Source organism: Haliotis rufescens, unplaced genomic scaffold (genome assembly GCF_023055435.1).
Source record: "Haliotis rufescens isolate VD_foot unplaced genomic scaffold, xgHalRufe1.0.p SCAF_12, whole genome shotgun sequence".
NCBI lineage: Eukaryota > Metazoa > Mollusca > Gastropoda > Lepetellida > Haliotidae > Haliotis > Haliotis rufescens.
This window is the reverse complement of record NW_025963802.1, coordinates 30,952,298-30,966,991: the sequence shown is the minus strand read 5'-3', so window position 1 is coordinate 30,966,991 and position 14,694 is coordinate 30,952,298. Positions and strand designations below refer to the sequence as shown.

At 37.9% G+C, this 14,694-nt stretch overlaps 2 protein-coding genes across 3 annotated transcripts in view; one reads left to right on the top strand and one right to left on the bottom strand.

The window, feature by feature from the left end:
• LOC124117197 (TBC1 domain family member 12-like) overlaps positions 1–13,371 on the bottom strand; it is an 80,788-nt gene extending 67,417 nt beyond the window's left edge. Inside the window, exon 1 of the mRNA XM_046478962.2 lies at positions 11,934–13,371. Within this exon, the coding sequence (XP_046334918.2) occupies positions 11,934–13,153 (1,220 nt within the window). The 5' untranslated portion in view covers positions 13,154–13,371. The remainder of the gene's footprint in view (positions 1–11,933) is intronic.
• Positions 13,372–13,594: 223 nt separating this feature from the next.
• The window catches only part of LOC124117186, a 39,090-nt gene continuing 37,990 nt past the window's right edge, over positions 13,595–14,694 (top strand). For both annotated transcript variants that reach the window (XR_007220143.1, XM_046478951.2), the window contains exon 1: positions 13,595–13,691. The gene's annotated coding sequence lies outside the window, so the exon portion shown is untranslated. The remainder of the gene's footprint in view (positions 13,692–14,694) is intronic.

Here is a 14,694-nt window from a genome sequence, read left to right as displayed (position 1 = left end):
CCGTAGTTTAGTAGAAACCATTTCCCTACAAATGGCTCTACAGAAAGACATTTAGCAGACAGAAATGTTCGGGGCAATGAATGCCCCATCACGTCCATTCACACCAGCTACTGGCCTACGAGATGCTCCGGCCAAGGTTCGTGCCACTCTACAACCATCTTGTCCAATCAATTAACACGCAACATATCTCCAACGCCCAAATACATGCTACATTTGTAATCAGCAATTTGAAATGCTAACCACAACATGCATATTCTATCCACTTTGATTGCATGATATTCATTTCGGATCTAAAGCAGGAACGACTAATTTGTGGGAGAAATTTCAACTTTGCAGGTCATGAATTCACACAAAATCCTAGACATTACTGAAAAACAAATGAATTAATCACTGTGCCATTTTCATCTAAATACATGATTTAAACTGAACTGTCGTAAAACATTCTGAACATAAACATCCATGCCACTGATAGAAATTCTAAAATTTCCAAACACACATAGTATGTTTAAAATTTAAAACAAGAACCGCCTTTAACATTTCTCGGATTCACCAATGCATCTGTACATGGTGGTGTCAAAAACTGAAGTGTGCATCCACAGCCTTATAAATATGTAATAGCATAAATCAGACTAAACGGGGGAAAAACAGACTAAATGGGAAAAATAACAATCGACTCTGAGTATCAGTCTCCTGCTATTGTCACACATAAATAAAAAGAGACCATGTTTTATGTCTGGAATCTGAAGTACTTCACTTAATGATGAGGCTGCCGCCCCTTTGTGAATTTCACATATCACAAAAAATGTCACAGTAAAATATCAAGGATTGATCGCTGCGTTTCATAAATCATGAGCAAATAAGTAAGTGTCTTGAAAGCACTGTAAGAAGGTTGCCGTATGGATCCTTTTCTCGGAAGTCGGCCATTTGGGATTTGCCACCAGCAGCTCAAGATATTTCTTTAACACAATAAATCAAAATCTCACTTTGTGCCACTCTCTATCAAATTCAGCTTCCATTAATGGCTTTATGATCAGTTCTGACAACCAAAAACTGAAGTATGTGTTAACAGCAGCGTTAGAAATTGGGACTAGTCCTGTAGTCCTTGCCAGACAAGTAGAAATTTGCCCTTTTTAGGGGTTTTGCTATTTGTTATCATTATAAGGACTAGTGGACTAAAATAGTTTCTATCGCTGAAGAGTGTTCAAAATATGAATCTTGGGAACAGGGACCCCAAAATGTTTAACTATTAACAGCAGGGGTGACTATTGGGTCTATTTTGACTATTGAGATTGTATTGCAATAGTTGCCCACACTGTTTAAATAGTGTTGCAATATTGTCAACTATGGCAATAGTGTTGCTGTAGTAGTAAACTAACTCTAAGGCTTAATAATAATATTAATCAATGTAATAGAAATCGATAAAGTATCAATCTCAAAGATGGCCATTTTCCTCCCTGTCACTTCTCAAACCAAAGGAAAGTAACTCTATCCTGAAGATTTTGTAATCCTTACTCACCAACCACACAGGCAAGTTTGAAATTCGCACAATATATGTAGTATTTGTAACTAATTGCATCTATTGAAATTAACAATTGTTATGAACACTATCGACGATACTTTTGGCATTTTTAAATTCCTATCGAAATAGTCCTCTCGTAGGGCAAACAATTGTGATAGTTTGATATACTGCTACACTCCTAATTAACAGACATGTTATAGCAAGGATCCCTCAAACACCTAAACTTTCAAGCTTACTGCAGTCACATTACAAAGAATCCTGCATCAAAAAGCACCCCTGACCAACATCTAGGCTACATGACAGCCTATTATCTTTTTTGTGTATGGTACAGTTTTTTGTAAACAGAAAGCAGCATAGATGGGGTATATAACTGCCTAGCAACTATTCCAAAACAAGTTTCATCAACATTTGAACTAAATTTGTTTACTACTACTTGTTCTCTGAAAACAAATTTAACTGGTGACGTATATGTTTTATTAGCCCCAGGGCCCTTATTATGGCAAATACGGTAATTACAAACACTGGTGATGAAGTCACGATATCTGGTTGACTGAAAGCAGACAATTATATGAAATATATTGGTTGGAATGGTCAAAATCAACCATAGTTTGTTTCAGCCAGGTTGAGAAACGTTATTTATGACAGCATAGACCATTAACAATGTTAAACATTGGACTGGAACTGTATGATGCTGTGGTTGGTCAGGCCCATCGTAAAGTGCACTTCCCCATGCCTTAATTACAAAGTACCTCAAAAGCCAATATTCTGACAATTCTGTGCAGCAACATGACAGAGACATAATCTCATGTGATCATTTCCAGTCCTATAAAAAGAAGCTAAAACTGTGAACTATTCAGGCTGATTTTCCAAGCAAGAGCTGGAATCCATTTTCATGGCTGACACTCAACCTTGAAACAATACTTGGTGTAACAGACAAAGGGCTTAGAGGCAGTTTAAATTACAATTTATTTATCATAAATTACAATATTCTTGACAATTCCAGATAAATCTACAAACCAGAACTATCATCTATACAGAATGTGATTGGATTCAAAACAAACTGAATTAGTGAAAAAGGAAACTATTTAATTCATAAAAAAATATGAATAAAGGTCAGCTCATCTACTTTTCATACACTGTAACAGTTGTGAATTTCATCACATTCTACCAGATTTTTGCCTTAAAGGGCTATCATGTTTAAATGTCTCCATGAATCTTATAACCATGATCAGCATGAATTCAATAAATCACAACCCGCTGAGGTATCAAGTTGTTATTAAAGAGAAACACTCGCCACATTAATTCATCTTCTACCAGATTGATGGTGGGTATCTCCACGTCTTATACAATGTTAGATGAGTCAAGCTCATCCCATAAAGAAAACCAGCAATTTACTTTTGCAACTGATAAATAACACCTCAAGGCAAGCGGACCTACAACTGTACAATCTATCAAAGATACACACATACATGTTCCACCTGATGTATCAAAGTACTTTTTCCCTTCATCTAGATGTAACACCATTTATCTCTCACTTTAGGTGACCTTAAACAGGTAGTACTAAGTTATGAGAGGAGATGGGTTTATGACTAATCTGTGGGTGGGTGGGTGGGTGGGAGGGGTGTGTGTGTGTGTGTGTGTGTGTGTGTGTGTGTGTGTGTGGGGGGGGGGGGGGGGGGGGGTTGTGGGGGTGTGGTAACTTCGCACTCAGCAATTTTCCAATTATTATGTGAAGGCGGCCTGTAAACAATCAACTTTGGGCCACACATTCCAGTGACTGATATTGTGACCACTGATCAAAGCTGTCAGAATACGTTGACACGCTATAAACTAAGTCACCAAATCAATGAGGTGAGGTAAAATGGGGTTTAACGTCATGTCCAAGATTATTGCACTTATATAGCACTTATATAGTTACATGTGTGTGTGTGTGTGTATGTGTGTGTATGTGTGTGTGTGTGTGTGTGTGTGTGTGTGTGTGTGTGTGTGTGTGTCTGTGTCTGCTTGTACTAGTCCAAACATATGCCTATCAATAGTACTAGCCAACTGAGAAACCATGCTGCAGTTTAACATGAATACCCCACTCAGACACAGTACAATGACTCTGAGCTGACCAGTCCTTGTTCAAGCCCCTTCATGTCAAGCGCCAGACAGGGTAACAATAAGTTCCATCTTTTAACGTCTTTTGGTATGAGTGAGTGAGTTTGATTTTACGCCGCTTTTAGCAATATTCCAGCAATATCACGGTTGGGGACACCAGAAATGGGCTTCACACATTGTACCCATGTTGGGAATCAAACCCGGGTCTTCGTCGTGACAAGCGAACGCTTTAACCACTAGGCTACCCGACCGCACCACCACTTTTGGTATGAAGCGGCCTGGAATCCAACCCCAGACCTTTCGTTCCCTGGGCAGACACTCTGCCACTAGACCACGGAGGCAGTCCCAAATAAAATGAAATGTACTAGCTTGGGCATGAAACTGGTGACTAAAGATCAACATGGCACATGCTGAAATCAACCCACACCATCAAAGAACATCTTCACACCAGCCAAGCCAGGCGTGTGATGAACTCAGAGTTATCTTTCCTTGTCACCCATTTAAGTCACTGCATGATCATGAAGCTGACAATTTGGAGAACATATCCCTGACTGCATCCATCACTAAAGAAGCAAAGCGATGAGTGCTCAATATTCATTACAATGGCCACTTCACAACATTCACACTCAACAAATAACTTCAATTTCACAGTTGCCCAAACAAATATGACCTTTTCCTTTGGGTTACACCAGGCTGTGTGGAATGTGTGAAATTCAAAGAAAATATTCCAATATCTAATACCTCGGCTACGGAGCAATTTCCTAACTCAAACACACTGCACCAAGTTACACATTTCTTGTGGGAGCTGCAACATTAGCAAACTGGCAATGCAAAATTCCTGCAATGCGTTTGGAAAGTGGGATTCTTCGCCAGCGATGACAATTACATTCAAACGGCAACGGAAGACATCAACAAATCATTTTAAAACATTAAACACCAATAATGCTATAAAAACTATCATTTAAACTCCTTACTACCTATCTAAGTGACATCATAAATTTGAAAAATATAAAGTTGTGACATATAATTATTTTTGTTCACGTAACCATGGTGACATTTCACAACTTCAGTGAGGGAGTGAGGAGTTATTCTACTTTTAGCATACATGTATTTAGCAGTATTCTTGCAATGGACACCAGAAATGGGCTTCACACATTGTGGGGAATCAAACTTGGGCCTTCATCACTAGGGAACACTCTATTTTCATTTTTGAAATAAACGTGTGACATGAAATGGATTTATATCTGAAATAAAGAATGACTTAATGTTTCACACCCATTTTAATAGTATTTCAATTAATCATAACTTGGCTGTTTTCAAGTAGGCCGAAGTAGGCTGAGATATGATTAATAATGTTCATGCAAGAAGTTTCCGCTGGACTGTTTAGTGAAATGCATGAGAATCTGGCTGGTGCTGACAATGCCACAGAAAGTTGTATCTGCAATCACACAACCAGCAACAAGAGCAGGTAAAGGACAAAATGTAATTTATTCCAGTAATAGGCCAACAGCTAACAAAACTATACGCATTAGTTTGCATACATCAAACACAACCAGTGTCTGAAATAACTGCTTGCCCATCTGCCCGTGGATGGTAACTTTTCTATTGGACTGCATGATATTTTACCCCACCTGCCCGACTGCCTGACAAATAATTTTAAGAGTATTCACATATTCAGTTTTCCTACAACATCTCATAGATTCCCAAGTAATTGTTTGCATTATTTCAACTGAATCAAGACACATTTTGTCTCTTATTTTTAGAGAATGTCTGAATTTGGGCAGGTAACTTTGACATTTATGGGTCACCTGCCTGACTGTCTTGTTGGGTTGTAAAATTATTTCAAATACTGAACACAACTAGCTAGTGAATCAGTTAGAACAACTATGTTCCTGCACAGGAGATTCCAGGAGAAGGGGAATAGCACCAAGAAAGGCTTCACACATTGTACCAATGTGGGGAATCAAACTGACATGACCATGTAACAACAAGCACTCCCTCCAAACCAAATCTGAGTAGCTATTATTACAGATTCAAGATTGGGAATTACTGACACACAGAAATATAGAGCTGAGAGATCACTACAACAGTCTGTGCAAAAGACTTTTGAGACTATTATCCTGAACATGATTCCAAGCATCATTTTCATTAGAATTTAGTTTTATTATATTGACTATTAGCTGAGCTTACGAGACTGAACAGAATGTTACTATACACGGGCTTCAGACAAGTGGCTAAAGTCACAGACTGCTACAAAGGACCCACTGAAGCCTGAAGGCAAAACAATGAGTAACATCATTTACATCATTAAGCCATTAAATCCTCACACCCATTATTTTCAAGTGCTCCTTAATGAAACTAATTAAAGTAATTCAATCCGCAACCAAACACTTGCATATACCCTTTCCTAAAGAACAGCCACTTCATTCTGCCAACCTGATTAAACTTTCATTAACTCTAACTAATTGTCCCTTAATAGAAAGGCAGTGAGTCCTTAATGAGACTTAAAAGCATGGATGAAGGAGGTTCCAGTCATTGGCTGGGATGTGGGGCCATGCATCCCTTTGTTTGTAGAACAAATTGAGCTGTTAAACACCCCTTCACAGCAACCAGCCATGTAATCAGTCCCTCATCTGGAATCCTCAGCTGCAAACATTGTGTAACATTTCACTAATCATCAAAAGAACTCACTAAACCTTAACTGATTTTCCACAGCAAATTGGAAATTAATTTTGAGAAAGTACTTATCAATTAACTGACAGGGTGGTCTGTGTTGTAAAATGAGATTGAAGTCAATACAAAGCCATCATCTGTTGCATCAACTTGACCAAGCATGTCTTTCACTTTCAGACACTTTTTCAGTCGATTTAAGTCTCAACATATGTACTATTAATCATGTTATTGCTAATCCAACTGAACCGAAAGACATTTTACTTGACTCTGGCCTTGTATCCGTGGCTATAGACTGGAGTACGAACAAGTACCACTTCTAGGCAACTCAGTGGATAGTGTGGTCAGACTCAACGACTTGCTTGATTGTGTGTCATTGTTACCAGGCAGCAGTAAGGAATCATTACTCACAATAATAATCACTGGATTGTCTGGTTCAAGCTTGAATATTCACAAGCCTCTGTGTTACATATGGAACAGTGCAGAATGTGGTGTTAACTACAAACAAACATAAAAAATATAACACTGAATAAAACGACAACAAGAAATTGTCAATAAATACATTCCTAATCAAACACAACAGATACATAATCTTTACCCAACTTTCACAAAGGAGTGTTCCGAAGAAGACGAACAGGACTGCCAAATTTGCAAAAGACAGCAGGCAACCTTTCAAACATGAAACAACCAATTTACCACAGAAACAAAGAAAGAAGATATGTCATACATCATGTAGTGTCAAAATTAAGGGGTTTCTGGGACCCTTCAAGTTTGCTCCAATGATATTTGAACTCAGCGACCCCTAAATTAGTAACATTAGGGTATTTATTTATGGTTATGACATGGACTCCTTGACTTTCATGCTAAATTTTAAACACGACATACAGTCGCGATCCATGTTATGATCCTTGTGAAGTGTTAAACATTTATATCCAAAATTCACTTGTCAACTTGTCTATTGAGTTACTTGTGAATTACCATGGGGTAATCAGTACTTCTTGATCACTTACCATCTGTTAACATGGTAAAGAGTTTGCTTTATGTCTATATGTGTCATTATCTGAAGCTGTGCTGTGCCAACACAACCAGAGATCAAGTGTCTTAGAGGCCTAACCTGGACAATCGAGCTACATAATCATATTGAAATCAATGCAGAAGTCACGCTGAACAGTTGTGATACCTCTCACACGATTAAACCTTGGTATTACCATGTCCTGTATGCTTCTCAAGCAAAACTATCACAACCATTTAACCTTATGTTTCCATGCAGTCATGGGATCATGTACCTGTCAGTGCTGAGTTAAAAACTGTAACTAAAGGTAATTCGAGATGGTCTGAAGACAAGGCAGTGTGTGAGGGATCCTGGAATCCTATGGGTTTCTTGCAATAATAATTGAATCCAAAAACCCTACAAATCCATCAATTCTCAACATATCTTTTAATTGGTTTACAGATTCAGCTGAGTCTAAAAACAGAAATGTGGAAAGAAATATTGGACAATATCTGAAAAGCACTATTTTTAAATGCAAACACATGTTCACCAGAAGAATTTAAACTTCAAGGCAATTGGTCAAAAGCAGAATCACAATGAACTGCCCCTGCGCATATGGCAATATATTCAGGTAAGAATGAAAACAGTCTAAAATGATCTTCTTAATGTTTTTAGGTAAGGTAAGGTCAAGCAAATGGGATAGCTCCTCTTTTCTCAAATACAGCATTCAAACATGTCATGCATGTCATTGGGAAAACAGGATTCATCTGTATATAGGTATTGTTCTGCCCAAAATCTCTACATCTTTTGTCATTGTTGGTTAGAAGAAACAATAATAGAATGAAAATACTCCCAGAAATTAATTTTGGGGACAAAAATCCATGTAACCATGGTAACCATGGTACCAATTAACAAATCAATCTGAACATCAAAAACATAATCAAAGGCCATTCTTTGTACAGTCGCATGCACACAGGTGTATTATCTCTGACCGCTGGGGTGAAGCGAACCTGGGAGTTTTCATCTGTCGTTCAGGACAACAACCAAGTCCGACATTATGAAGGTGTCAGTGTCATAGCAAGAAACAATGCACCAAATAAAAATAACAATGGCAAAATCATAAAAAATACACGGTCTTCCGTTCGACATTTTGTTGTAGCTTCAAAATAAAAGAACATATCTACGGCATTTTAGGTTGTCTCATATTCTAGAATATTGCTGATTGTTCTTTAAAATGTTCAAAAATGCTCACAAAATAGGTGAAGCTATTGAAGAACGTTCCATTCAAACTTGATTAAATCATCACATTCTCCATTGTTTTTTAATACCATTTACCTGCTCAAAGCGATTTTAAACTCAACTCACTCACTCTAATAACATTTGTCTCCAGCAATCACGCCTTCTTGAAAGTTGAAAAGTGGTTCATAATTTTATCACATGATAAAAATATATATTCAAAAGTAAGCTGTTCTGAACCATGATAGGATTGTAAAAAGTCTGCACTAACGCTACAGCTTAATGGTGCCAATCACCATGCGGTAATCACACGGCATAAGATAACGTAATTAGCAGCTGAGTAGCCTCATGCCCCGGCAATACGTTCTGTATTACATACAGTCAAACCACAGGTCACACTGCACAGATCATTGGCATGCCAAGCAGCCAAATAATTTCACGCATTTACATGCACAAGTGTTACTACAACAGATACTGATGCTAAGCATCAACTGATCAAGAATGTACCTGCTGTACATATTCATCAGACACACCCTATGGCAATTATTCTGCTTACTCATCAGATTTTGGTTGCCAAGGTAACAAGTTCATCAAATTTGTTCCACTGACAGCACCACTGGACATGCTGAAAGGTGGTGAACGGTTCGGTCCAGAAAGAATATTGCAACTTCATCATGACTGTAGTTGTATAGAAGTACATTTATATGTTTATCCCTGGAACACCAGTATATTTAAAATGACACTTTTATTACGGAATTATATTGAAATTGAATTTCATAAAAGTAATTGACACATGACATGATTAAAGACTGTCGAGATCCAAACCAGTTACATAAAAATGTGAGTGAGTTTGGTTTCACACCGCTTTTAACAGTATTCCAGTTATATCGCGGGGTGTCAGCTTAATGTGGGAGGAAAGCCCGAAGTGATGCAGGTCTTAGGCGTTTACCACTTCGGTGAAACCCATGAGCACGGGTATGGTGCTGACAAACCTAGAAACATGATCGGGGCGAACCAGGATTCGGACATAAAAATGTGAAATATTTATGTGGATGGTGTTCATTACTGTGAACATTAATAATTTTTTGGTGAAAATATTTTTATTATTGTGAACTGTTGTAACCATTTTAACATTGTGTAAAATACTTTTATCTTGTACAATGTGTACACAACATGAATAAGAAATAAAATTAATGAATTTCAACTGATTTTAAATCATGACATCATTATGATTGTTTATTATTTAAGAAACATATTCCAATGGTCACAACTGCATAAAAAGCAAACGGATAACCAAGTTAGACAATGGTCAACAGAAAAGAATTGAAGTGGCCATCCAAAACAGTGCACACACATGTCAAATGGAAAATCTGTTTTGTCAGCACACTTGTGCACATGTCACACATCAGCACAAACCACTTCATAATAAATCTGTCTTCATAAATGTCATTTCTAGAAAGCAATAACAGTCCTCATGGTAAGGGAATAGTTGGTCTGACAATCAAAACACTGCTCTATCACCTGAGTGAGCTCGTTAAGCCTGACCCAAATTAATGAACTGCTGAATTTGCTGGTTGAACGGTTGGTGGAATCAATAGCCTTATGAACCAGCCTTGCAGAGACCTAATGTTCTCATCATTAGGTATTGGTAATTTGGTAATCAACACTACCAATAGCCAGAGTGCATGCATATTGCTCACATAAATAGCACAGCATGTACCATACAGTTCAATGATCAGTACATGTATATAGATTTGTGCTCAAAAGATGTAATGACTATGCAGTAATGTTCACGCTAGCATTGAATGTGAAATTCTCAACCAAAACCTTGGTGACAGGCTTTAAATGTTAGTCTGAGGTTTAAGTTTAAATAGATAATGAAATTAATAACTGATGGTATAGTAAGACAGGCAGGTGATAGTTGTCTACAGTTCATGAACATGTATGAATACACAAGACACTGAAGAGCAAAATGAACTTCACTTGTGATTGTCAGTTGTGATGTTGTTTTTATTCTTGCATGTCTGACGTCATCTCGACTATTTTTATCTCTATAAACTTTTTGTTATCTCTTATTCATATTTCGCTCAAGTAATTTCTGTATTGTCAATGTTAATTTACATTGATTCTACTACTTCGTTTCAATACTACCAGCTATACATCACAGCAACTCTCAAGGTAACAGTAGGACTAGGACGATACACCAACTGTGATCCGATACATATTATGATACAGTGTATGATACCTTGTTGACGATCCGATACGTATGTGCTCTTATGTCAAGTATGGCGCAATGAATAAAAATATTTTTTTCACTACTAATTTTCAATACTTATTCGTGTTTGGTGTAACAGTCATAAAAACAAACCATGTAAGTTATGAATAAATATTTCTTACTTAGTGTACGATTGTGATCGATACTTCAATCAAAAAGTAATAAATCGTGATTCACTAATGCATCAGTGTATAATCCCACCACTATACATAACACTTATTAACAGTGAAATCTTAACCTGAGTGAGTGAATATGGTTTTACACCGCTTTAAGCATTATTCCAGGAATATCACGGCAGAGGACACCAGAAATGGACTGCACAAACAGTACTCATGTTGGGAATCGAACCCGGGGAAATCTTCATCTGAATCAACCAGACTTGAAATCATACAATGAATTCCAATAGACTCAATCTTCATATCTTCTCTATGTTCTCAATGCAAGTCCCAGCAGTCAACATCTGGAATAACTTGTCATTCTCTCTCTAACAAAATGATGCCGCTGAACCTGCTGAAATTTAACTGATAAAAAAAAAGAAAGATCTAAAAATGCTGAAACTGCAATGGGTCATATTAAAGAAATGAAATCATTGTGCATATCATGTAATTTTACAGTATACTATTACCTACAGTTGTACATCATCTTTGGGTGTGGCTGTAGGTAAGTGTAACAAAAATGTTACAGCTTTCATCTGTCATAGAAGTATTTGGCTAACTAGTACTTAGGATCATGTTTTGAAATACCAAGCAGGAGGTGATGTTAGTACACAATCAAGAAACAAAATATTGCAGCATACTTGGCATGGATTGTTGACATCTTTGGTTTAGTCTAAACATACAGTAATCAGTTGGTAATAGAGCTATTACAGATGTTCACTAAGATATGAGCTAATATTTTGTGGATGATGGAACTGATTGCACTTTTTTGGCTTAATCATTGTCCCATAAAGCAATACACATGAATGATTTACCTTCTGTAATTATGAAATGTATAGCTGTGGGCAAGTAGCTGCTTATTGAAAAAGGCGTAGAGTGTCAACAAACAATGCTATATATAGATAAATGAAAGTGCCTTGAAGAATCAATAAGTTGGATGACCTCGTAAGATTTAGAGTGCAAAGATGAACATCAGTTTGTATTTACCTTGACAGAAATCCTGAAAATGTTTTGCGCTTAGATTTGCCACCCTTGTCTTCAATACCACTGTCCTGTGACACATTCCGGCAGCGTTCATAGGAGTTTCTTGAATGCAAATTGACATCCATGAATCCACCATCTTCCATATCAAGAGATATACTCTTTGACTCTCCATACTCTTCCCCTAAAGAGGCTGCCGATATGGAGAAGTCAGTCCCAGTGCTTATACTGGATAAACTGGACACATCAGTGTATCCTCTCATAACTGAATCTCCACTGGATACATGAGGTAAAAGACAATCAACACTGTGTAGTGTGATCTGATCTGCTTCTCTTACTGCTAAAGAATCGGGGCCATAACTGGCACTACCGTCACTACCATCTGGAGTACCTGCCTCTTTCACATCAGATCCATTGACAGACCCTTCTCTAGATCCATTGCAAACTGAATCTTCATTTCCCACATCTGATTCCCCATCATTAAGTTGACTTTTACCAAATTTGTTACCATCAGAAGAACTCTGTCCTGCTACAAGCTGTTTTGTTGTAGGGATGTACAGCAAAGGTAAAGGCATACTTTCTAACACGCGAGAGAGTCTGTTTGTATTGCTAGTGCTCCCAACTGACACAGGTACATCTTGTGTTAACGTTATCGGAGACATTACCAGGCCAGACATTATCCCTTTGGGAACTTTCTTGTTTTGATCTTGAGAAGGAATATGACCATTTTGATCAAAGGCTGACTTTGGTTGTGCTGCAGACGTCTCTGTTGATTCCCCAGGTGTATTTGAATCGTCCACACTGTTGCCATTCAACACAGTTGAATTACTTTCTTGGCTACAATTCTGACCATCAACACTTTCACTGCACAATATGGTGTCTGAACTTGAAATTGAATGACTGGCATCACTCTCCTTATCGTAGTTGTTATGGAGCATATCTAGTGCCCCATTTTCTTTTAGATCACAATCTAATGCACTGATATCATCTGCATGTTCCTTGGTGTCACTGGCCTCCGAAAGTTCGTTTGGCATACCCTGAACTCGTGATTTCAATTTATCAACATCTTCATAAGTGTCAAATAAATTAATGGTTGTCACACTACCGTCGTTCTCCTCTCGAGTCTGCCGCATTTCTACCAAAGTCTGATCTTCACCCTCCTCACACATACCTTTTAATTTCATTCTTTCTGACACGGGGCCTGCAGGTTTACCCATTGTTGACATTCTTGGCGACTAACACTGCTCGCATACCAGTTCAACTCACTGGTCTGTAAGGGTCTAGCGGCCATTCTGGACAACACTCAGGGTTCAAACAAGCCGAGTAGACAAGTATACAATTGAGCAAGTAAACAAATACATCGTGATGCTCAATGTGATCACATAATGGTCAGGTTATCGCTGAGTTCACATGCACACAGTTACGTTTCAACTTTGCTGGCAGCCATTACGGAAAATGCTAATTAGGGGGTGGATTTTATAGCGATGAACCAAAGTTTTCAATATGATATCTAACATGATTTTACCATTAGTGTTTTTAATTTCAAATAGATACTTTTAAGTCATTGATTGAACGTCCAATGCGCTAATGACAAATTCTAACAGGACTCAAATTATAAAATTCGTGTAAAATATTATTTTTCCCATCATGCCCTGCAGAACGCGCCATTTTGGAAAAAGCGGTCGAAAAATGGAGTACCGGTTGTCTGCCTTGGTGTAAAAGATGGATTAATAAATACGTGTTCCGTTATAAGAAGATATTGGGGTATGATTAATTAAATAATGACCGTACAAGAATAAAACAACAGTTAATGAATAATGTCAATCACTTTAAAAGGTAAACAGAAGGGGCTGTTCGAAACGGAAGCTGTGGTTGAAACGATCACAGGTTTGCACAAAACCGCTGACACCAGATCATGAGAGTGAATAATACCCAGTAGGAAATATTGAACAGTGGTACTGATAGTGGATTGATCGTGTACGAATACATGTCCGAGACTAAACCGACCTTTATGGGCACAACACATGCATCTTTGCTTAGTCTGAAAAGGGGCGTTTGTTAATAGGCTATTTCTCGTCACGCAGGTGCTCATAAGATTACAAACGTACTGAAGCAGACTGATTTTCTAGGGAGACACAAGAAGCAGATATGTCATAAGTCACCACACAAAAAACCCTCCCTCCATTTCCCCAAATCCACTTGAAAACGTTGTGTTGTCAACTTTCCCAAACATGCTAGATATAAAACTGATAATTGTCAAAACCTGAAATGGCAGCACTTGTTTTCACAATACCATGATACTGTTATGTATCCAAATTTGTGATGCTTTAAAGCAGCGTTAGAAATTGGCACTAGTCCTGTAGTCCTTACCAAACTGCCCAATAGTAAAGGTATCCTAAGGACTAGTAGAAATTGGCCCATTTTAAGGGTTTTGCTATATGTTATCATTATAAGGACTAGTGGACAAAAACTGTTAGGCCCCTAGTTTCTAATCCTGTAAAGGCCCAGTATGTAGGCCCTTCTGAAGCCATGTTTGCAAATAATAGCCAGGAGTAGTGCACTTGACCAGGCACACTTTTTACAGATATCAATTAACGCAATGTAAAGAATTGAGCTCACAATGCCAGCTTGAAGCTAAGCTAGACTAATGAGTTAATCTAATTAGCCAACCTGGGACCATGGGCGCTATCACAAATAAGTTTTGCTTGTTTACCAAGTCTTCAGCACCTTATTGTTTACCTTTATGCACATGTGTAGAGGCCATTTT